Source organism: Anomaloglossus baeobatrachus, chromosome 7, assembly GCF_048569485.1.
Source record: "Anomaloglossus baeobatrachus isolate aAnoBae1 chromosome 7, aAnoBae1.hap1, whole genome shotgun sequence".
In the NCBI taxonomy this organism is placed as follows: Eukaryota; Metazoa; Chordata; class Amphibia; order Anura; family Aromobatidae; genus Anomaloglossus; species Anomaloglossus baeobatrachus.
In genome coordinates this window covers 55921619-55943666 of record NC_134359.1, presented here as the reverse complement: position 1 = coordinate 55943666, position 22048 = coordinate 55921619, and the positions used below count along the sequence as shown (strand labels likewise).

General features: G+C 44.4%; 1 protein-coding gene across 1 annotated transcript in view; it reads right to left on the bottom strand.

The window, feature by feature from the left end:
* MYO3B (myosin IIIB) overlaps positions 1-22048 on the bottom strand; it is a 544035-nt gene that overhangs the window by 480422 nt on the left and 41565 nt on the right. Inside the window, 3 exon segments of the mRNA XM_075319688.1 lie at positions 6389-6465; positions 15956-16055; positions 21259-21363. Of these exon segments, the coding sequence (XP_075175803.1) occupies positions 6389-6465; positions 15956-16055; positions 21259-21363 (282 nt within the window).

Genomic DNA, 22048 nt, shown 5'->3' with positions numbered 1-22048 from the left:
TCTAAGAAAAAGACTGATGGCACATCCTACCTTTCTAATGTGAACAGCTGCAAACTGAACATGAAACATAGTAACAAAGTGGAGACAGTTGCACTCTGTAGTGCTAGATATGTGGAACAATTAATATGGGAATATAGACGTATTACTGCTATAAAAAACATGTAAAAAATGAGATACTTAGCACACAAAAATGGCCAGTTTTATTTGAGCCCAACAGCCAATGGCAAGGCGACCTCTTTTTGCTGGATCCCTATTAAACTAATGCCTCTCTTTGGGTTAAAAAAAAAACAAAAATTGTAGGTTTTTTAACCCAAACAGAGGCATTAGTTTGATAGGAACTCAACAAAAAGAGGTCGCCTTGCTGTTGGCTGTTGGGCTCACATAAAACTGGCCATATTTGTGTGCCAAATATCTCAGTTTTTACATGTTTTTCATAGCAGTAATGCATGTCTATCTTCCCATATTCATTGTTCCACATATTTTAGCACTACAGAGTGCAACTGTCTACTTTTTGTTTCTAATACTATGGTAGTTGCTGGTTGCTCTTGCTTATAAATATATCACTTTGCTTTCTAAGTAGTCAGAATTCATGTTACCGCCTGGCACCACAGTTATTTTATTCCCTCTTTATTTGATACATTAAAAAAGCAGTGATTAAATTCAAGTCAGATGAAAACGGGAGGGACGTAGAGGACATTCCTAAGGGTAGAGTAAAATTCACTGGTATTTTGAAGCCTCTGTTCATGGGTGCAATGACAAGGAAACACAAGTGTAATAATTTATTTTGCATGGACATTGTTATGGGTGACACACATCCGATTTACATTTTAATGACAATCTCCGTGATGGAATGAATATTTGTAAAACTATAGAAATGATAAGAACCGCCACCGGAGAGGACGGTATGTGTGGAGTACACAAATGAGAAAGAGAGATTAAAACTGGGACTCCAGCATGGAACCATATCTTTTTATATTACACTAAAAGCTTTTCATGATTGGAATAAACTTCTGAGCACGGGTGTATACAAAGATTATAGGCACCCAGAGCAGAACTCAGAATGGATCCATTTCTCAATGTACTTTGTCTTGATTAAAGTTGAAGGGAACTTGACATTAGATTCATGTTGCAAGAACTTCAAGCAGCATTAGTCCAACCCTGAAGTCATGTATGTTTTTCTCTTAGACGCTGTGTATTTCAGAGGTAACACAGACAACCTTCAAGGACTGTAGGGATAAAACTCACTTGTTTGATGAAATCCCTGGCCGGAACCTCCTCAACCCGCTATAGTTGATTGACAGGACTCTCTGTCATGATCCACAGTGCTCTGCTCTCCAGCAAAGCCAATGTTCTGTATTATGCTCAAGGTTACGGGTGGCTTCTCAGCCTTCGGGTCCTATGCTGGTGTGGGGAGGGGCCTGTGTTCAGGCGCCTTGTTCCGGGTGAGTGTTCAGCTTCATTAGAGAGCAACTTCACCCAGAACGCTGCCAGTCATAGTTCCTGCTCTGCAGTAAGTTCTCTGGTTCCCGTGAGTTTTCTTGTTCTGATCTTGTCTCCCTACTCTGGACCTTTGTTACCTTTCTCTGTCTGTGCCCCTGACCCTGACGTTATCCCTCTGGCTTCTGACCTCTGGCTTGTACCCTGGCCTTGGCTCCGCTCACTCCCTGTGTTCCTTATCTGACTTCCTGCCTTCTGTCTCCGGCTTGTTCCCTGACCTTAGTTCTGCTTGCTCCCTGTGTACCGTATCTGACTTCCTGCCTTCTCATCTCCGGCTTGTACCGTGACCTCTGTTCTGCTCACTCCCTGTGTACCTTATCTGACTTCCTGGCTTCTGACCTCCGGCATGTTTGACTTCACTGTCTCTAGTAGCTTCTAGTGACACCTAGTGGCATATCGTCACACTTTCCCTATGTATGCTCATGGTAGAGACCTGTCAATGAACTGGAGTGTGGCAGGAAGAAGCTGGACAGGGGCTGCATTGGACTAGTCACATCTCTCCCTACTATCCCTGATCAGCATCTCAAATTATTTTTTCTCCTAAATGCAGCAGCAATGATGAGTAAAGCATACCTGACTGCAATTTAGAAGCCAGGCTCTGATTCATGCTGTTGATAGTTCGGGCACCATAAATCTATTGATCAGTTTTCTTTAAAGAGTCAATGGTGATTTTAGTATTTGACATTTATTAAAAAGTGCTGTCAAATTTCCCTAATGGCCCTCTAAAGCAGTGTTCCCAACTCCAGTCCTCAAGAGTCACCAATACTGCATATTTCAGGATTTCCTTAGTAATGCACAGGTGATAATTTAATCACTTGCACATGCAATGCTAAGGAAATCCTGAAATATGCATGACGTTGGCATAGTGGAGTCCGGGTGCCCCTCTATACTGCTACCCAACTTCCATCCCCAATAGTTTAACCCCTTATTAAAATAACCACAGACACATAAATGGATGAAATGGCCACAGCAGCCTTTATTTAAACATAACTTACAATAACATTATAGAAAAGAAAAGGGGGTTGTGGTCCTCGAAGCTCAAAACAGTCTGGTGATCACCCAATACTCCAATCTTACCTTCCCCCTAAACCCCCATTACTCCCAGCCGCAACCACCAACTCGGGAGCACCAAAACAAATATGAGGGGGAAGGGTTAAACCACCAAACATGGGAACCAGCACCACCAAGCCGACGTTCCCCCATGATCACCAGACCACTCCCCAAACCAGTAAATTAAAGGGGGTTCCACCTCCATTGGGACCCCCAATCCAATTTTCACCAACTTCGAGGACCCCACCCCAACCGCCACAGCCACTATGACCCGAAACAGAACATAAGGGAGGGTGGGCGGGACAATTTCTTCAGCCTAATTGCCACTTCACTTGGGGATACTTTTAAAGTTTTCCCAATTTTTTTGGACTGACTGACCTTCATTTCTTAAAGTAATGATGGCCACTCGTTTTTCTTTACTTAGCTGCATTTTTCTTGCCATAATACAAATTCTAATAGTCTATTCAGTAAAACTATCAGCTGTGTATCCACCAGACTTCTGCACAACACAACTGATGGTCCCAACTCCATTTATAAGGCAAGAAATCCCACTTATTAAACCTGACAGGGCACACCTGTGAAGTGAAAACTATTTCCGGTGACTACTTCTTGAAGCTCATCAAGAGAATGCTAAGAGAGTGCAAAGCAGTAATCAAAGCAAAAAGTGGCTACTTTGAAGAACCTAGAATATAAGACATATTTTCAGTTGTTTCACAATTTTTTGGTAAGTATTTCATTCCACATTTGTTAATTCATAGTTTTGATGCCTTCAATGTGAATCTACAATTTTCAGAGTCATGAAAATAAAGAAAATTCATTGAATGATAAGGTGTGTCCAAACTTTTGGTCTGTACTGTGCGTGTGTTTGTGTATATATATATATATATATATATATATATATATACACACACACATACGCGCACACACATACGTGCACACACACACACACACACACACACACACACACACACACACACACACACACACATATATACAGGGTTATGAAAAATGTTTTGCCCCCTCCTGATTTCTTATTCTTTTGCATGTTTGTTACACCTAAATGTTTCAGATCACCAAGAAAATTTAAATATAAGACAAAGCTAACACAAGAAAATACAAAATGCAGTTTATAAATAAAGCTCTTTATTGTTAAGTGAAAAATAAATCAAAACCTACAGGGCCCTGTGTGGAAAACATAAACTAACTGTGGCTTAATACATTCTCTGCTGATTTTTTTTTCTTTACAATATATACAGACACACACACACATTAAGCCTACTATTAGGCCGAGGCCACACGGGGATTACTGCGAGTCCTCGCATGACACTCGGCACACGCTCGCAGCACAGCAGAAGACGAGTGTCATGCGAGGGTCATGCGACTGTGGTCAGATCATGCAATCAGAACCAATGTCCAGGAAGCAGAAATCTACGGCAGACACCATCCAAATTTCCAAAGTGCTTTATTCCATGATCATGTGCAGTTAAAAGTAGAGGGGAGAGAGACGAGTGCAGGCCCCCTAATGGACGACGGCCGTTTCGCACATTTTTGTGCTTCTACGGGTCGTGTGATCAGACCACAGCTGCGGAGGGGAGGGCTGGTGCTGTGGAGGAGAGGGAGGGATTTATCTCCTCCATTACCGGCTGTTGCAATAATCACATTGCTCTCACATTACACCAGTGTAACGCGAGTGCAGTACAATGTTTCCTCGCCCCATAGACTTGAATAGGTGCGAGTGGAACAGGATCGCATTGCACCCATAGTATGCTGCGATTGTTTTCTCGGTCCGATTAGGGAGTGGCCCCATAGACTAATAATGGTCCGAGTGGAATGCGATTTTTTTTATTGCATTCCACTCGCACCGTTTTTTTCGCCATGTGTCCTAGACCTTAGGGGTACTTTGCACACTACGACATCGCAAGCTAATGGTAGCCATGCCGAGCGCTATAGTCCCCATAGCAGCTGCGATATCTTGTGATAGCTGCCGTAGCGAACATTATCGCTATGGCAGCTTCACACGCACTTACCTGCCCTGCGACGTCACTCTGGCCGGCGAACCGCCTACTTCCTAAGGGGGCGGGTCGTGCGGCGTCATAGAGATGTCACACGGCAGGCGGCCAATAGAAGCAGGGGGGCGGAGATGAGCGGGACGTAAACATCACGCCCATCTCCTTCCTTCTTCATTGCAGCCGGGATGCAGGTAAGGAGATGTTCCTCGCTCCTGCGGCTTCACACACAGCGATGAGTGCTGCCGCAGGAACGGGGAACAACATCGTAACATCGGTCCTTCTGAAATTATTGAAATGACCGACGCTACACTGATCATATGATTTTGACACTTTTGCGCTCGTTAATCGTAGTAAAAAGGATTCACATACTTCGATGTCGAAAGCGACGCCGGATGTGCGTCACTTTCGATTTGATTTGACCCCACCGACATCGCACCTGCGATGTCGTAGTGTGCAAAGTACCCCTTAGGCTATGTGTGCACGTTGCGTAATTACATGCAGTAACGCTTTGTAGCGCAGCGTAACTGCATGCGTCCTGCGTCCCCTGCATAATCTATGAAGATTATGCAAGAGATGTCTGCACGTGGCGTCTTAGAGCGCAGTGATTCGGCTGCTGCCCAAAGCGCGCGTTCTAAGAAGTGACATGTCACTTCTTCCGTGCGCTTTGCCTGCAGCCCCTGCTCTGTCTATGGCAGGAGCTGCAGGCAGAGCGCATGGAATCGGCTTTTTTTTTTTTTCACTACGGACATTTTCTGCAGCGATTTGAAGCGCACGTGTGCTCTTCAGATCGCTGCAGAAATTTCTGCAGTGACTGTACGCAACGTGCGCACATAGCCTAGACTTCTACTTCCTAATTTGCACATAGACGTCGTTAGCAAAGAGCACCAAAAGAGAGTGGACCCCTTTATTACAAACTTCAGTGATTGCCCCATTGTATGCACTTAAATGGCAACTTGCTGCGCAAACAATCAACCCAAATCATTGGAGTTCATTTTAGATAAATAGTGAGTAAAAGTAAACAGCCCGCGAGCTATTAACCTGGATGTGACCTTGAATCCCCTGGTGCCATCCACAGACTTCAGTATTAGGCCTGATGAGTGGCAGGAGAAAACTCCAGCAATGTGCTACAATTATCCACTTGCAGCATAATCTGATGCACTAACCACACACCGTGTTAGAGAATACTCTAAAGGGAATTTAACGGTAAATAGGGCAGCATTGAACCCAAAAGGCTTCACTATAAAGAACATCAGGAACACTGTCCTGCAAATAGGAAGGAAAACATTTAATTTAGTTTTTTATTGAACCTCATTAATGTTTCCCAACAACAGGAGATTTTATGCATTAAAGAATAAACAAATAAAGAATAAAAATTGGGTAAATGTCCTATAACTCTGCATCATATGGCCCTTAATGGTGTGTTCCAATGTACAAAAAGTCTAATCTGTCCACTGCATAGGTGCTAATTGTCAGATCGGTGTGGGTCATAGTTGGATTTATGTTCCCCGTTCTCCCCTGATTCTCTCCCCGTTCAGGAAACGCTGAATGCACCAGTCAATCACATATAATTCATTGTCTATGGAGGTTTTGATGACAACTGAGAATGGATAGATGATATACTTTGTACACTTTAATATCCCTTTAACACTTCTGCTTTGCTTCAGAAGATGTGCACTCTGATATAGCACACTTGTGCTGGATAGGTGTAGTTTTTGGAAGAAAAAAAACAATTATGATTTTCTAATCCAGGGCAAATCTTTCCATATAAAGTCCACGTCAATGTGAAGCGCAGAACTTTTGGCAAAAGAGATCATTAACGCAGATCGTCCTACCTCCGGTGCCATCCAGAATGGAGTACCCACAGACGTGTTCCTGCGCAGGCGAGCGCTGGTGAGCTGTGCAGACACTCCTGCAATGAGCAGAAATAGACATTACTGAGAATCCCAGATTATAAGTATGTTATCTGCCATCAGTCATCACACCTAACAGATTTATGCACTTTTTAGACCTTTGTCAATTTACAACAAAATTCTCTCTCTAAGGCGGGCTTTGCACGTTGCGACATCGCAGCCGATGCTGCGATGTCGCACGCGATAGTCCCCGCCCCTGTCGCAGGTACGATATCGTGTGATAGCTGGCGTAGCGAACATTATCGCTACACCAGCTTCACATGCACTCACCTGCCCTGCGACCGTCGCTCTGGCCAGCGACCCACCTCCTTCCTAAGGGGGCGGGTCGTGCGGCATCATAGCGACGTCACACGGCAGGCGGCCAATAGCGGCGGAGGGGCGGAGATGAGCAGGATGTAAACATCCCGCCCACCTCCTTCCTTCCGCATATCCTACGGAAGCCGCGGTGACGCCGGTAGGAGATGTTCCTCGCTCCTGCGACTTCACACACAGCGATGTGTGCTGCCGCAGGAGCGAGGAACAACATCAGACCGTCGCGTCAGCATAATTATGGATTACGCCGACGCTGCACCGATGATACGATTATGACGATTTTGCGCTCGTTAATCGTATCATCTAAGCTTTACACACTACGATGTCGCAGGCGATGCCGGATGTGCGTCACTTTCAATTTGACCCTACCGACATCGCACCTGCGATGTCGTAGTGTGCAAAGCCCGCCTAAGGGTACGGTTCCACGGATGAGTGCAATCCGATAAAACATCAGATTGTATTTGCACCAGTGCAAAACTATGGGGCACTGTCCATCTGCGATTGATTTGTCATGCCATAACAGCATGCAAAATGAATTGCAGCATGCTGCGTTTGGCAGCGAGTCTCAGCTCACGCACCCCCATACAAGTCTATGGGAGAGTGTGAAACATCGCACTGCGCTCGCATGTCATCCAACTGCAGTGCGATATACGCAGAGACCGGCAGCGGAGGAGATGGGAAGAAAGTGCTCCCTCCCTCTTCTCCACAGCTGTAATACAATCGCAAGATTGCATCACAGTCGCATGACTCTCAGCTGACACTCGCAGCAGAGGGTCATTAGCATATCATTTCCCATGCTCTTGCATCGGAAGCTGTACGCAAGTGGAACTGTACCCTAAGGCTGAGTGTCCACAATCAGGATCAGCAGCGTGTTGGATGCAGAGTGTTTTCAGCTTCATCCAAAACATTGCGTTGTACAGTACAAGCACAGTGGATGGGATTTATAGCAATCTCCTGCCCACTGTGCATCCTTTCTACGCAGTGTAAACTGTGATGTGGTGCAGCTTCCCGAAACGCAACATGTCAGTTTATTCTTGCGGAGTCGCGAGTGTTCTTGGCGGGAGAGCACAGAAAAAATCCGCTGCACCCAGAATCCTGATCGTGGGCACGAGCACTGCATTCTCCCACGGAAAACACTACAGTCTCAGCAAGAGGAATGATGCTGCGTCTAGAAAGCAGCATCTCCTGATCGTGTGCACATACCCTATATCTCCTTTTGCCTTGGCACAAATTATATAAATTTGTTTTTGTACAGTTAGGTCCAGAAATATTTGGACAGTGACACAAGTTTTGTTATTTTAGCTGTTTACAAAAACATGTTCAGAAATACAATTATATATATAATATGGGCTGAAAGTGCACACTCCCAGCTGCAATATGAGAGTTTTCACATCCAAATCGGAGAAAGGGTTTAGGAATCATAGCTCTGTAATGCATAGCCTCCTCTTTTTCAAGGGACCAAAAGTAATTGGACAAGGGACTCTAAGGGCTGCAATTAACTCTGAAGGCGTCTCCCTCGTTAACCTGTAATCAATGAAGTAGTTAAAAGGTCTGGGGTTGATTACAGGTGTGTGGTTTTGCATTTGGAAGCTCTTGCTGTGACCAGACAACATGCGGTCTAAGGAACTCTCAATTGAGGTGAAGCAGAACATCCTGAGGCTGAAAAAAAAGAAAAAATCCATCAGAGAGATAGCAGACATGCTTGGAGTAGCAAAATCAACAGTCGGGTACATTCTGAGAAAAAAGGAATTGACTGGTGAGCTTGGGAACTCAAAAAGGCCTGGGCGTCCACGGATGACAACAGTGGTGGATGATCGCCGCATACTTTCTTTGGTGAAGAAGAACCCGTTCACAACATCAACTGAAGTCCAGAACACTCTCAGTGAAGTAGGTGTATCTGTCTCTAAGTCAACAGTAAAGAGAAGACTCCATGAAAGTAAATACAAAGGGTTCACATCTAGATGCAAACCATTCATCAATTCCAAAAATAGACAGGCCAGAGTTAAATTTGATGAAAAACACCTCATGAAGCCAGCTCAGTTCTGGAAAAGTATTCTATGGACAGATGAGACCAAGATCAACCTGTACCAGAATGATGGGAAGAAAAAAGTTTGGAGAAGAAAGGGAACGGCACACGATCCAAGGCACACCACATCCTCTGTAAAACATGGTGGAGGCAACGTGATGGCATGGGCATGCATGGCTTTCAATGGCACTGGGTCACTTGTGTTTATTGATGACATAACAGCAGACAAGAGTAGCCGGATGAATTCTGAAGTGTACCGGGATATACTTTCAGCCCAGATTCAGCCAAATGCCGCAAAGTTGATCGGACGGCGCTTCATAGTACAGATGGACAATGACCCCAAGCATACAGCCAAAGCTACCCAGGAGTTCATGAGTGCAAAAAAGTGGAACATTCTGCAATGGCCAAGTCAATCACCAGATCTTAACCCAATTGAGCATGCATTTCACTTGCTCAAATCCAGACTTAAGACGGAAAGACCCACAAACAAGCAAGACCTGAAGGCTGCGGCTGTAAAGGCCTGGCAAAGCATTAAGAAGGAGGAAACCCAGCGTTTGGTGATGTCCATGGGTTCCAGACTTAAGGCAGTGATTGCCTCCAAAGGATTCGCAACAAAATATTGAAAAGTAAAATATTTTGTTTGGGTTTGGTTTATTTGTCCAATTACTTTTGACCTCCTAAAATGTGGAGTGTTTGTAAAGAAATATGTACAATTCCTACAATTTCTATCAGATATTTTTGTTCAAACCTTCAAATTAAACGTTACAATCTGCACTTGAATTCTGTTGTAGAGGTTTCATTTCAAATCCAATGTGGTGGCATGCAGAGCCCAACTCGCGAAAATTGTGTCACTGTCCAAATATTTCTGGACCTAACTGTATATCCAGCCGTCCATTCGTTCTCCTCTACTGCTTAGTAGAAAAACTCTTAAGGAAAATTGATACTGGAACTGATCCCATAGTTTTCTGTTGGATCATTCCCATTCTTCCTGTGAATCAGTTGTTGCACCGGAATGGATTTAGTTCCCTACATGTAGCGTTTTCTGATGTGGCTGTGGGTGTTGAACCACTCGGTGCACAAAGTGCAGGATCCAGCTATACGGTTCTCAGGAGCAATTCTGTTAAAGGTGAATAGAATTTGCCTCAAATTTCACAAAAATATTAATATTCTGCTGAATCCGTTGCAGAGGGTCGGAAAGAAAAATGGCCACCTTCTTGTTGACCTGTATTGCCGGCCGGTGCTCCGTGCATCCTCTTTGGCTCTTTTCTCATCTTCACTAAGCACTAGAGCATCCAGATTTCAGCAGATTTCCTTATTACTAGTTTTCAATAGACATTTTCTGCCGATAGATTTACAACAATTGATGTCAAGTCAAGTAGAGAAAGTCGGCACAAGACCGCTGAGCCCAGTGATTGGCAGCAGGGTGTAATAGTCATGTTGTTACTACAGCAGTCTATCACGAAAGCCTGGGGGCAACAGCAAAGAGGAAGCACTGGACTGGCGGAGGTTGAGTAAGGATTTTTTTTGCTATTTACACGTTGAGCATAATAAGGAAAAAAATAATTTATTGTGGAAAACCCCTTTAAAAGTTATGTGTGTTTAAATCGTGTTTCTCTGTTGTGTCTTTTTTTTAACAATATGTGATCATGTTTTTTTATATTTCCTATCACTATGTATAGTAAAATAAAATTGGTGCAATTTTCACACTGGCCACTAGGCCTAATATTAGAGTCCTACGACCTATTCTTCATATTAGAAGCAATAGACTAACTCAGACCTGTACATAAGTGTTATCTGAGCATGCTCAGGAGCGTTGACATCATATATATTGAATGGTGGATACTATGTTATCTATTTTTTCTAGAAATGTTACCTGCCATTGTAACCATGACCCTGATGATAAGCAAACTGCTGAAAAGAGCTGGAAGTACGAAAAAAACAGATATTACTGCATTCAGGAAGCTCTTCATAAAACATCCAACTTCATTGAAAACCATAATAAAATTAACATGGATCCTGCATGTATGGTCTAACGGATATGTTTTGGACAACATCAGCCTTTGCTCATGGATTACTCATGTCTTAAAACCATGGGTAACAACTGACCTAGTCCGAAACATGTTGGCTAGATCATACACACAGGTGAATGTTAATATGGTTTCAGTAAAGTTGGATGTTTTATGAAGAGCTCCTTGATTATTGGATTACCTGCTTTATAGTTTGGTGTCTCTGAGCTTCCATTGTCACGGGTGCATCACGGGTGACGGACAGTCATTTGGTTTCTGGCTATAGAAGGTCACGGTGTTTCACTTCGCAAAATGCTCCCTGACTTTCCATTGTTCCTACTGTCAGTATTCATTGGTATAGGTAGCTTTCCTGCTGGATTCATCTCTCCACCTTTTGGACCACCCAGCTGCTGATCATCAGCATTCTCTTGGTGTTTAAATCCCCTTCCTGCCTTGGACTGGTGCTGGTGATATTATTCAGTTCATTTAAGCCTTGGGTGCAAGCAGGTGGCTTGGACTCCTCTGTGGTATCGTTGCTGAAAACCTTGCTGAACTTCTACTGGTGTCATCTGTGCATTTCTCCCTCCTTGTGTCTTCTATAGTGTTTAGTAGGGTTGACAAAGAGCTCATGCATTCCGTTACCTATTTAGGGCCCAGCACTAGAGATACCTAGGGTCAGGTATCCTGCTCGGCACATAGGTGCAAAACCTATCTAGGGTGGTGAGGGACCAGCAGTAGGTTTGGTCAGGGGGTCACCATCTTCCCTTTCCCTAGACACAGGGTTTCCTTTCCCTTCCCTGCTTGCTTGGTTCTTCCCCGTACCTAGCGTGACAATCGTGCATGGAAGGAACTCTGCCATCTAGAGTAAAAAGCTGACCATATTTATTTTGTTTTGTTTGAGCTGAAAGTATTAGATTGGTTTCCAGTGTAAAATTGCAAAATTTATCTTTTTATTATATATAATCGTATGGAAAATATAAAACAAATTAAAAATACATTTAACCTGATCTAATCATTAGGACATTTTCTCATGTCACGTTCCCTTTAAGGGACTTCTATATCTATATAGAAAGTAATTGGGCTGAGCTGTGGCTTTGTATAGGACATTCCACATTAACAGTGCTAGAAATATTACTGTAAGTACCATTATTTTCACGGTAAGCAAGATATTCAGGACTATTCTCTATTTATAGGTCTCCACCGCTGTCTGCAATGCAATCTGATCATAGGGAGAAACACAGGTTTAATGTATTTATAGACACAAAGCCATTCACTTCACAGCAAGAAGCAACCACCGCAGGTGACAGGTGTTAGACGACTCGGGACATCCTATATTTAGTTAGTCATTTTTCTCTTGGGAAAGTGATTTCTATAGGTATTGGGGCTACATTAACTGGTCACACATTTTTAGGCACAGAAAACCGTAATTGAGCCATGACTTTACCAGCAAATTGTGCACCAGTGCCCAATGCCAGGCAGCAGCTGCAAAAGCACACAGAACTTTAGGGTATTTAAAGGAACTTGGCAGATCCTTTCACCCCCCCAAGAAACACCTCCTCTACCATATTGTTCTTTTCATATATTTTCTAAACTTGTTTTTAGCCCAAACTGATGCTTAATTATTGATTAAACACTTTAGGATACCCCCATGTGACGCCCTGGCCTATCAGGTCGTCACAGGGTATTGTGCAATCTGCCTTTCTGCAGAGTGTCCGCATCCTCCTTGGTTACGGATACCTGTCTGTTGGTGTTGCTAAGAGACAAGCCAGTCAAAATCCAAGGAACACTTTGCACCACCCCCACCGGACATGCCATTGAGGGGCCTGAAGGGAATAGGGCCTCCCACTTGGGGGGTTGGTAAGGGGAGGTGAGAAGTGTCAAAAAGAGGAGAGTTGTGAGGTGACTCTTGAGAAGAGAGGTCACAGGTTGGGAGCTGGGCTCCTCAGTACTTGGTGGCAGACGTTGGTCTGGACCTGGCAGGAGCTGGAACCCCGGTCGCAGGGGATCGTGTCAAGGGGCACGGATCTGCCGAGGAGGGCAGCCAGCGGCCTTGAGCCATCTCCGGGCAGGAGCCAGGGCACGCCGGGGTACGTGGACCCTAGGCCGGGAAATAGCTTCCCGCAGCCCGGTAATTTACCCGACGGGGTGAAGTCTTCAGGATTCATCCCTCACCCACTCCAAAATCGGGGTACTAGCGCACCGGTGGGATAGGGCTTTCCCAAATACAGACCAGAAAATCCCGAGCGTGAATCCTGAGAGCAAGCTCACTCCGTTAGCCATACGGGTGTGCGAGACCAGACTGGTTCCACACTATAGGGTCCAACTAGTGAAGAAGGTGCCACGGAAAAGGTCACAGGCTAACAAGCAACACCGAGGGGCACGGATCCATGCGTACTCCCTCCCTGCTGCAGATGTGCTCAGAATTGTGGTTTACAAGTTGTTGGTGTCAGTATTCCTGGACTGAGTGAGTACGCAGTAACCCTCTACTTCCCAATGGCACCACTTCACCACCATCAACGGGCTCCCGGGGCAAAAAACCCCTACCCATGAAGGGGTTAAAGATCTTGTTGCCTTACCACCGTCACTGGGTGTCCCTAACAGCAGCGGTGGTACCCTATCTTACCACGCACTGTGGGTGGCGTCACGAACTTCTAATCCCCCTGTACATAGCCCCCCTTCATCGAGTGGCCGCGTGACCCCCGGGTCCGGAGACCCCTAAAGCCACCGAGGATCCGGATTCGAGCAGCAGCCCGGCTGCTGGCACGGGGGCGGTACACCCACACAATATGTGAATTATCTGCTTACAAGGAGGTGGAGACAATACAGACAAAGTCAATCTGATAGTGCCCAATTTTTGCCCAAAATTACTTTTTAAGTAACAGAAACAGCGTCTGAGGGCAGGATACTATAGAGATATGGATGGACAACTGATGGGACAGACTCAGGAGGTTAATTTTAAGTATAAAGGAAAATAGCAAATTACTTCTCATTTGACATGTCACATAACAAAGCAGCTTCACCTACGGAAGTTCACCAGCTTCACACCATAGTAATGTACAGCAGTGACCCCAAGCATAAGACAATGGTGGTACCACAGATTCTCACATTTTCGGTGTTTTCAGCTTCCCTGCTCACTAGGTTATTGGGACAGCAACCATCAAGTCTCAGCTAGAGATGAGTGGACCCGTGGAAGTTCGGGTTCGGCTGGTCCAGCTAAACTTTTTTAAAGTTCTGTTCTAGACCCGGACTTGACCTGAACTTCATTTGAAGTCACTTATTGGCAGCTCAAGGGTTTTTCCATTTTTTTTTTCTTTGGGGCACACTACATTTCATCACACTGTTATTATCATCAGTGTGAGCTGTTCAAACACTGCAAGCGGCTCGCACTGGGCTGAGTACCGATGCTTTCTCCCATAAATCACAAATATTAACCCTGACTTTACTGAGAGCTAAATAACAATGTCCCTAATTTAGGGCCATTTAATAACACAAGATAAAATTACAGACTGTCATGTGGTGTTCTGCCCCTCACTCACTAGGTCTCATGGCGACTCCAGACTCTGTTCACATTGCAAAGTCTGGCAGGCAACCTGATGCTCCTTAGTTGCTCAGCCAGAGCCGGGCATCTACTGTTTAGTGCTCTCTGGTCCTTGGTTTAGCAGGAGTTAATTCCTGCTGGCTGGGGAATTGCTGCTGGGGTCACAGGTTGCTGATGTCCTGTTACAGCTGCCTGGCATGCCGAAGATAACTCTAGCTTTGCTCCAGCGTTATCAGTCTTTGTACGTTGTGATCCAGTTGTTGGTGAACTGTTGTATGCAATTTGGTTTGCAGTGTAAATATCCTTGTTGTTTGTTTATATCCTCTCTGTACTTTATTTCTCCCTGAGCACGTATTGCTTTTTCCCCTGTGTGTGCTTGCATTGAGTTTGAGCCTTGGTTTTCCCTTGTCTGTAGGTATTTGTAGGATTCTTTACTACTGTCCCAGGCCTTCCCGGGAGTGTTAGACCAGGGCTGCTCAGGAGTTAGGACTATATTGGCGGTCCAGACCTGGCTACCATCAAATCTACCTCTGGAGTAAGGAACAGTTAGGGCCCTAACCTAACCTAGTCTGAAGGCCAGTCTAAGGGCCTTAACTCCTGGTTACCGTGTCATACCCATGACACAGACCCAAGCAAATCAACGAGATTCACTCCAGACCTTATAGTTCATCCACATTTCTAAGAGCAATGAACAACATCTGTCCTGTCAATCGTTATAATGGGCAGGATCAATCTGCAAATGGCATTATTTGACTGTCCAATAACTCCACCTCCTAGGGGCACAAAAGTTGTTTTGGTACAAATTGTTGCTTTTAGATTTAGACCTTTTAATTATGGGTTTTAAATATTTTTTTTGTTGATTATTTGGCAAGAAAAGGGCATGGTATAAATGTGACCATGTACTCTAAATTGGATAAAAATAAAGGCACAAAAAAGTGACACAACGAAAGCCAATCAAGAGGTGTTGCAAAGTCTGATAAATAAATGATATATTTGGTGCATCTTCTGTATTGTCTGATCTTACACTGTCTAAATATTGCACAAGATAAATAAATCTGCCCCAATTTGTTCTCTTCTGACATTCGATTCTGCATTAAATAATATATGTAAATCTGCCTCTTCTTCTCGGCTCTTGTCTGCCGCTTTGCTCTCTTTTTCGTTCCTTTGTTTGCGTTTTCATTTCAATCAGGCTTACATCAACTGCAATAATCACAAATTATATAGATCTGCTGGTTTTCACACCCATAGGACCACTTTACCTTCTGCTCAAAGGGAATAGATGAGCTTCAGGCTATTAACACCATTTGTGAGGAATGAGCAATTTCTTTTCATATGCAAAAGATGGAATATTGAATATAAATGAGAGCGAGGCAGCGCAGGAATAGACGCCAGCAGATTGCCACTGAGTTGGTAAATAAAATGCCTGAGCTAAAATCTAGGCTGTTTCCCGCCACCCAAAACAGATTATGTGACAGCGACTCAGAGGGAGATCCATCTGTTAAACCCAAAGTATCCAAGGGTTCCTGCTGAACACTATCACTTAAACCTGTGGAGTGTCTCCAAGCTCCGAGCCGACAGGACGTCAGTACATAGCAAGCAATGATTACCAAAGTCAACCAGCTTGACTCCCCCTTCTGTTGTCAGAAGAATATTGTTCCCTTTCACGTCACGATGGATGATTCTATTATTGTGCAAATGCTGGAGACCCTGAACAAGAAAACAGAAAAGAATTACTCCCCTGTTAAAAATAATTACCCTGCTATTAGGATCCTAATGATATCTCTACGATGGTGCAAAGGAACAGCTGTCCGGCACAACAGCTGTTCTACCCTCCCTCGCTGAGATCACAGCAGGCGTCTTATAAGTGACTACCACCAGCAAGGGATGAGTAATATGATGGAATAGCAGTCAGCTCGCTGGTGATAGATGCAGTTTGCCTAACGAGTGGCTCCCAAGCTGTTACGCAACTACAAATTCCAGCATATCATATGCATCGGTAGAATTACCATTTTTATCTGCAAAATCTTAAGGAATATGTAAAATGGCAAGGAATTTGGCGCTCTACAGTAGTTGAGATAGTGGAGAATACAGATATTGTAGAGTCAAGATTGTAATTTTAAAGACAATCTATCAGCACAGCCCAGATATGTATTTGTGCATGTAGCTCTTTCAAAGAAAAGTCCAACAATACCATTCCATGACCAGTTCGTTTCTCCATTACTGAGAAATCAGTGTTGGAATTGAGGCTGAAGAGCTACAGTATGGTAGGTCTGAAGCTTCTGTCACTCCAGCTCTTTTCTTATACTGACGGAGCCTTTGCCTAAAGTCACACATCATAGAGACTGTCAGGCAAGCAAGGCAAGAGATAGAACTGGACTGACAGAGGCTTCACATCTATAAATAGCTCTTCAGCCTAATTTGTATATCAAGAAGCACTGTTGAAGTAATAGCACTATTGTAAGATGGTGACTCTGGTACCTGTAGTATTATGAGACTCATTAGGGCATGTCTGGCTATCCAGATACCTTTACCGATGGGTGTGTGTCATATGTTATAATGGTGTCTGTTTGATTGACAAATGGTCAGTGTGTGGAGGTTGTTATGCCTCTGAAAGGAACCTCTAAGAGAGATGATTTGCTTGTCCTCAGTGGGTTCAGTGTGTGGAGGTTGCTATATTTCCAGAAGAAACCTCTGAGAGATAGAGAGAGAGGGTTTGCTTGACCTGACCAGGCTAGGTCAGTGTGTGGAGGTTGCTATACCTCCGGAAGAAACCTCTGAGAAATAGAGAGAGAGAGAGCGAGAGGGCTCGCTTGACCTGACCGGGATAGGTCAGTATGTGGAGGTTGCTATACCTCCAGAAGAAACCTTTGAGAGATAGAAAGAGAGAGCGTTCGCTTGACCTGACCGGGCTAGGTCAGTGTATGGAGGTTGCTATACCTCCAGAAGAAACCTCAGAGAGAGAGAGGGTTCACTTGACTTGACCGGACTAGGTCAGTGTGTGAAGGTTGCTATACCTCCAGAAGAAACCTCTGAGAGAGAGACAGAGAGGGTTTGCTTGACCTGACCGGGCTAGGTCAGTGTATGGAGGTTGCTATACCTCCAGAAGAAACCTCAGAGAGAGAGAGGGTTCACTTGACTTGACCGGACTAGGTCAGTGTGTGAAGGTTGCTATACCTCCAGAAGAAACCTCTGAGAGAGAGACAGAGAGGGTTTGCTTGACCTGACCGGGCTAGGTCAGTGTGTGGAGACTGCTACATCTCCACTAGGATGCTTCTGGGGTGAAGTTGTGTCCGAATCTATGAGGGTGTACCGCAAGTGAAAAGCACTTTAAAATTGTGTATATGTTTCTTGAAGCCAGAAAAGGGCTTGTGTTATGTTCCTGAAGAGCGGTTTATGTATGGTTGAAATAAACCTGTTGGACTTTTTAAATTAAAGTGTTCCTGTCGTTACCTTGAGAAGCAAGCTGAGTGAGTAACCCCATCATACTATATAAGTGACTAAATAACATAAGTTCAAACACTGATTTCTCATTAACAGAGGAACAGACTGACCACGTAAAGGTATTACTATACTTGTCTTTTACATACACGTATAAGTAGTTTGGGGAGGTAAAAAAACAGATAACACACAGAATGCAAAAATGGACACACTGACCAAACACTAATAAAAATCTGATCCACCACACTGATGAAAATTCATCTTCTTTTATATAGGAGGAAAAAAATATGTCTAAATGTGGCCTTACATGTAGACAAGGCAGGTCACCCAGAGTGATAGATGCTACTTGTCACTGGTCTGGGAGTTCCCTACAATTATCTCTGTGAATAATCATTTGAAAATAGGATTAAAGGGAACCTGTCACCAGTTGTGGGGCTTAAAAGCTGCGGCCACCACCAGGGGGCTCTTATATACAGCATTCTAAAGCTGGTGTCACACATAACGACGACGACAACGACGTCGCTGCTACGTCACCATTTTCTGTGACGTTGCAGCGACGTCCCGTCGCTGTCGCTGTGTGTGACATCCAGCAACGACCTGGCCCCTGCTGTGAGGTCGCCGGTCGTTGCTGAATGTCCAGCTTCATTTTTTGGTCGTCACTCTCCCGCTGTGACACACACATCGCTGTGTGTGACAGCGAGAGAGCAACGAAATGAAGCGATCAGGAGCCGGCACTGGCAGCTGCGGTAAGCTGTAACCAGCGTAAACATCGGGTAACCAAGGGAAGACCTTTCCCTGGTTACCCGATGTTTACGCTGGTAACCAGCCTCCGCTCTTGCTGCCAGTGCCGGCTCCTGCACTGTGACATGTGGCTGCAGTACACATCGGGTAATTAACCCGATGTATACTGTAGCAAGGAGAGCAAGGAGCCAGCGCTAAGCAGTGCGCGCGGCTCCCTGCTCTCTGCACTGACATGTAGCTGCAGCACACATTGGGTTAATTAACCCGATGTGTGCTGCAGGAGAGCAAGGAGCCAGCGCTAAGCGCGGTTCCCTGCTCTCTGAACTGTGACATGTAGCTGCAGCACACATCGGGTTAATTAACCCGATGTGTGCTGCAGGAGAGCAAGGAGCCAGCGCTAAGCGCGGCTCCCTGCTCTCTGAACATGTAGCACAGCGACCTTATGATCGCTGCTTCTGCTGTGTTTGACAGCTAAGCAGCGATCATAACAGCGACTTACAAGGTCGCTGTTACGTCACCGAAAATGGTGACGTAACAGCGACGTCGTTGTCGCTGTCGTTTAGTGTGACACCAGCTTAACATGCTGCTTATAAGAGTCTAGGCCACTGCGTAGAGCGTCAAAATCACTTTATAATACTCACCTAAGGGGCGGTGCAGTGCAGACTGGTTGTTTGGGTGTCTCCGCTCTTCAGTACCGGCGGTTTTGGCCATCTTTGTCCTCCTTCTTCTGAAGCCTGGGTGTACGACGCGTCCTACATCGTCAGCATTAGTCGGCACTGGGGTCCTGCACAGGCGCAGTTTGATCTGCCCTGAGCTCAGGGCAGATCAAAGTATTGTAGTGCCTGCGCAGGACCTCAATGCTGGCTAGTGTGGATGACGTAGAACGCGTCACGCACCCAGGCTTCAGAAGAAGGTCAAAGATGGCCGAAAGAGGGGGCGGCGATACCAGAGAACGGAGACTCCCATTTGACCAGTCTGCATGGCACCGCCCCTTAGGTAAGTATTATTAAGTCATTTTTATGTTCTACACAGCGGCCTGGGCTCTGATATACGACATGTTAGAATGTTGTATATAAGAGCACAGTGGTGGTTGCCGCAGCTAATAGTCACCAAATCTGGTGACAGGTTCCCTTTAATAATCCAGACAAAACTTTAACCCCCACTTTTTCAAATCTGTCATGTGTCACTTTATGTGGCAATCACTCAGCATTGATTTTGAGACTGTTATTTTTTACGTATATTTTATGACAATTGTAAAATTAGGTCAATATGTTTTGCAATTATTTATAAAAAATATCAGAAATTTGACAAATAATTCTTAAAATTGGCCATTGTTTTTAACAATTATGCCCTTGAATCCAGATAGTCAGACCACACAAAATAGCTAATATATAACATTTACCCCATATCTGCTTTACATCAGTACCATCTGTAAAATGTCCTTTAATTTGGGATGTTAAAAGCTTTAAAATTGTAGTAGTAATTTTTCAAGGAAATTTACAAAACTTATTTTTTTAGGAACCTCTTCAATTTTGAAATTAATTTGGGGGACCTAGATACACACAAAAAATGATACCAATTTAAAAACAACCCCCTCAACATATTCAAAACTGCTGTCGGGTAGTTTGTTAACCCTTCAGCTGCTTTTAAGGAATTAATGGAAAGTGGCATGACCGGAGAGAAAAATGTTATTTTTATTACTTAAATTTTGCTACCTTCTGAATAGGTCACCGTAGCCGGCAGACGCTAGGATCATTATTTGGATGTGACTTGCAATGGTGACCATCAGGACCCTACAATCATGACCTCAGGGAGCCAAAGGGGTTAAAGAAAAAAAAAAACAAAAAACCTCCTAACTCCTTAAGCAGCCATAATCAAATGAAGACATTGTTACCTTGAGACATTGTATGCAGCAGGCAAACAGCCAAGTCAGGTGGCAGGGAAAGAGCCCTTGACGCGCGTTTCACCGAGTGTGGCTTCATCAGGAGGCGTATGGCTGCTTAAGGCGTTAGCATGTGTGGGGGCTGATTTCTAGTTATCTGTCTAATATTACTTTGCTTCACCCTCTCCTCCTCAGCCTAGGCTTTATTATTTGACCCTGTACTTTGGGACCAGCAGTGCTTACTGTCATCTGGTGGCTCTTTGTGGCGCAGTTTTGTGTCTGGCAATTTTTTCCATCATGTTGCTATCACTGTCTGTCATTTTGCTCACTATGGTTATTATCAATAAAAACTTTTGTATTTGATCATTCTGGTCCCTTTTGTTCAGTGGTTCCTCATCTTGATTTATTTAGTGTGTATCTGAGATAGTCACTGAGGTTTTTAGGTTTTTCATTTGGTTTTGGGACTTTCCCTTTCCTTTGGGAATTTTTGTAGGTTTACTTACGGGGTTAAAGAGCAGCCTGCTCACTCTGTTAACCATATAGATGCCATAGCCATTATTGACAGCAGCATCTAAGAGGTTAAACAGCCATGGTCGGTGCAAACACCGATCAGGACTAATGCAGCTATAGTGTACAGCCGACAGCTGCTGAATTTCCTCCCGGCAAATGATAATATTCTTTTATATCTCCCTTTTCTGTTAAGTCGTATTGGTGGTCACTAAGGAATATTTGGGAATATATTGTAAACTTATTGCAATTTCTTTGGGATAGGATAATGCAGTTCGTTTACATGCAGCCCTATGAAAAATCATTATGAAATCATGATTTTTTTTACCGTTAATTTCTTACCAGTAATGCTCCATATAGGATATATGAAATAATGGCTTCATCCAAGCGTTGCCCACATTTCAGTATGCTTTTCACGAGATCGGTGACAGATCCTCCATTGCACAGCTGTGGAATGAGGAGAAAACACATTATCATTTATCTACAATATGTTACAACTCATTTACACTGATACAATTCAATTCATAACTTAGAGAGAAATTAGACCCAGAAAATGACTGTATTACCCCGAGGATTAATAGACTGCCTACTGACAATACTCAGAAGTTCACTATTCAAAAGGATAAAAAGAGGGATGCTGCATGTGTTTAGGTTATTCTACCATTATGAAATTTCACAAGGATTCCTAAACCTTTATGAATCATTGGATAAAACTGCAAAATATCTGTTCATTTTGTGTCGCCCAGGGAAGGGGGTACTCGGACCCGGGCGGTTGCAAATGGGAATGTCACTCTGGTGGCCGTTGCCCGATCCCGTGCCCTGGGGCTTCTCTTGTAAAAAGGGGAATTATTTTAAGTAGGGATGAAAGTTAGTGTACGTGACGCCACCTGAGGGTTGCGGTCAAGGATGTGGAACCGCCGCTGCTGAATGTGGGTACTCCCAGGGCTGGTGGTGGTTGCAGCAATGATGTTGGGCCCTCCGCAGGTAGGGCCGTGCCTGGGAGTTGTGAAGGGCAATAACGGAGACCACACAAGGTTGTAACCAACAGTCTTTACTAACTTACTCTGACCCGTGGATGACTGGTTCAGGTCCCATGGAGTATCAGTGCCAATTTAGTGACCAAGGTTGTTCT